At 39.3% G+C, this 2,068-nt stretch overlaps 1 protein-coding gene across 2 annotated transcripts in view; it reads left to right on the top strand.

Moving 5' to 3' along the window:
• Positions 1 to 1,855, top strand: part of LOC119278083 (FBD-associated F-box protein At5g56370-like) — a 7,737-nt gene extending 5,882 nt beyond the window's left edge. For both annotated transcript variants that reach the window (XM_037559447.1, XM_037559445.1), the window contains exon 5: positions 1,066 to 1,855. In XM_037559447.1, coding sequence (XP_037415344.1) covers positions 1,066 to 1,440 — 375 coding nt within the window. In that variant the 3' untranslated portion in view covers positions 1,441 to 1,855. The remainder of the gene's footprint in view (positions 1 to 1,065) is intronic.
• The last annotated feature ends 213 nt before the right edge of the window (positions 1,856 to 2,068 follow it).

Below are 2,068 nucleotides of genomic sequence, written 5' to 3'. Positions count from 1 at the left end.
ACTGAAAAAACTGAAACTTGCCGTCCGAAAAGAAAGTTGCCATCCTCGCGTCAGTGAATTTGCCATAAAAAACGTTCGGAGTCATGGTCCTTGCTTGAGAAAATCATAGGACTCAACCTGAACGTAACTTGTATTTGACTGGAAAATGAAGGAAACAACCGGCGCGATTGGAATCTGCCAATTCTGATTGCCTTCAGATCTCAACATCTTCACGTCTCATAACCATAATTCTTGGACTAAGGAAAACGAAATTCATATATTCTTCTTAAGCAATCTGAACGGACAATGAACCAACCATGATCCATCTGCATGGCATTCTAAATGTTGGCTTTACTTCTTGTGGAACTACAAGCTGGTTTGTAATTTCTCCTTTATAAATAACAGCACCTCCTTCAATTTGGTCGACATGCAACTAGTAGAAACTCTCAAGTCCTCTTCCTTTTTTGTTGTAGCACATGGCACGGTTTGAAATATTTTCTGATGTGAAAAAATAGCTTTGTCACCCATGATCACATCAGCTTCCTAGCTTTGCCTTTTTTGCTGATGTGTCCACCAAAATCATTGCTCTTTCGTGTTTCTCATGCCATGCAGGTCCATCAAACCTTTATATTTCAGCCTTTTTCTGGTCCGGATCCTTTCTATACAACTTTTGTGGCCTTTCCTAGCCCTTATTGTTTCCTATAGGATTTTTTGTGGCCTCCTTTTGCATTGTCGATCTATGCCCATTCTCTTGCTACAGAGCGTTGTCTGCCTCTTTCTTGGGCTATGCTTTTGTGCTCAATGCTTCATTCTCTTCATGTGTCATCTTCTTTTTGACCTCCTTTACACATTCCTACGCATGAAAAACAGGACTGAGATCTTCAGTGCATAATAACATGCTATTTATACTCTTTTCATGCGATTTGACCCTTTTGTTTAGGATTCGTGTATTATTCGAATTTCTGTGAACCTAACACCCAAGTCTACGAGATTCTGTGTTTTGTATTCTTCTATTTTACAATTCCTGTTCTTTTTCCTGTGTTTTTAAGGCCTAATTGGTAGTACATCAATACTGATGTTGTTCAGGTAAGTCGACATTATTTAAGGCCAGAGCCAACTTCCCAAAAGTTGGATGTGGATTCTTGGCATATCAGGAAGATTCCTGGATTCCGCCATGACAAGCTCAAGAAAGCATCCATCACTGGAATCAACTCGTCAAAGAGCTTGATTGAGCTAACATGTCAAATTCTTAAGAATTCCTCATCACTAGAATGCCTTGTGCTCGACACTACTAGTGGTTATGGTAATTCAGGCATATGTGGAAATATGGATAGAGAAGCAGTCATGGATGCCCTTGAAGGTGTCAAGGCTATCAAAAGACATGTTGAGGGGCAAGTTCCCGACGGTGTTAATGTCGAGGTTTTGAAGCCCTGTGATCGGTGCCATATTTCCAAACTCTGATGTCCATGCTATGTTGTACACCGATCTTTAAGGGCATGCGTTGTGTGTGGTCACATTTTTTACCTTACAATGAGTCACACAGTAAGGAAATCACCGCAGTTGGAAAGTTTATTCTGAATGGTTGGTCAGACTTTTATCCCTGGAAATACAATTTGTATATAATAATAATGTAGTATATGGCCAGGCCATAAATCCATATTTTGGCTTATGGCCTTGTAGACACATTGATGCGGATGCCTAAAAGCAATGTCGATTGTGTGTAATTTTAAATTACAGTCGTCAACTCATGCACGGGCTAGCATGAGAGTGTTTGCTTTATACAATTCTATACAAATGTTACAATTCAACTATTATTTGGTGATGATGGTTTTGTAGCTACTTTAATAGTCTTGTGGCGGCGGCAAACAGTAATTTATGCACAACATTATTGCGTGACAATTTTTGTCAGTACCCATACCAATTTGGGAAGTGAGCGTCATACATGAATTTAAGCATGACATGGTTTTGTGTAATCATTTTCAGTAACAATATCAATTTGGGAAGTAAGTCTACTTGATTTTTCTTTCGTTGCTGTTTCTGAAAGTACGTTGTCCAATTTGAGAAAGGACTCTCTTTGGCACACTGTTCG

Source organism: Triticum dicoccoides, chromosome 1A (assembly GCF_002162155.2).
Source record: "Triticum dicoccoides isolate Atlit2015 ecotype Zavitan chromosome 1A, WEW_v2.0, whole genome shotgun sequence".
NCBI classification, from domain to species: Eukaryota; Viridiplantae; Streptophyta; class Magnoliopsida; order Poales; family Poaceae; genus Triticum; species Triticum dicoccoides.
Note: the sequence above shows the minus strand (reverse complement) of the source record. Positions and strands in the feature narration are given on the sequence as shown.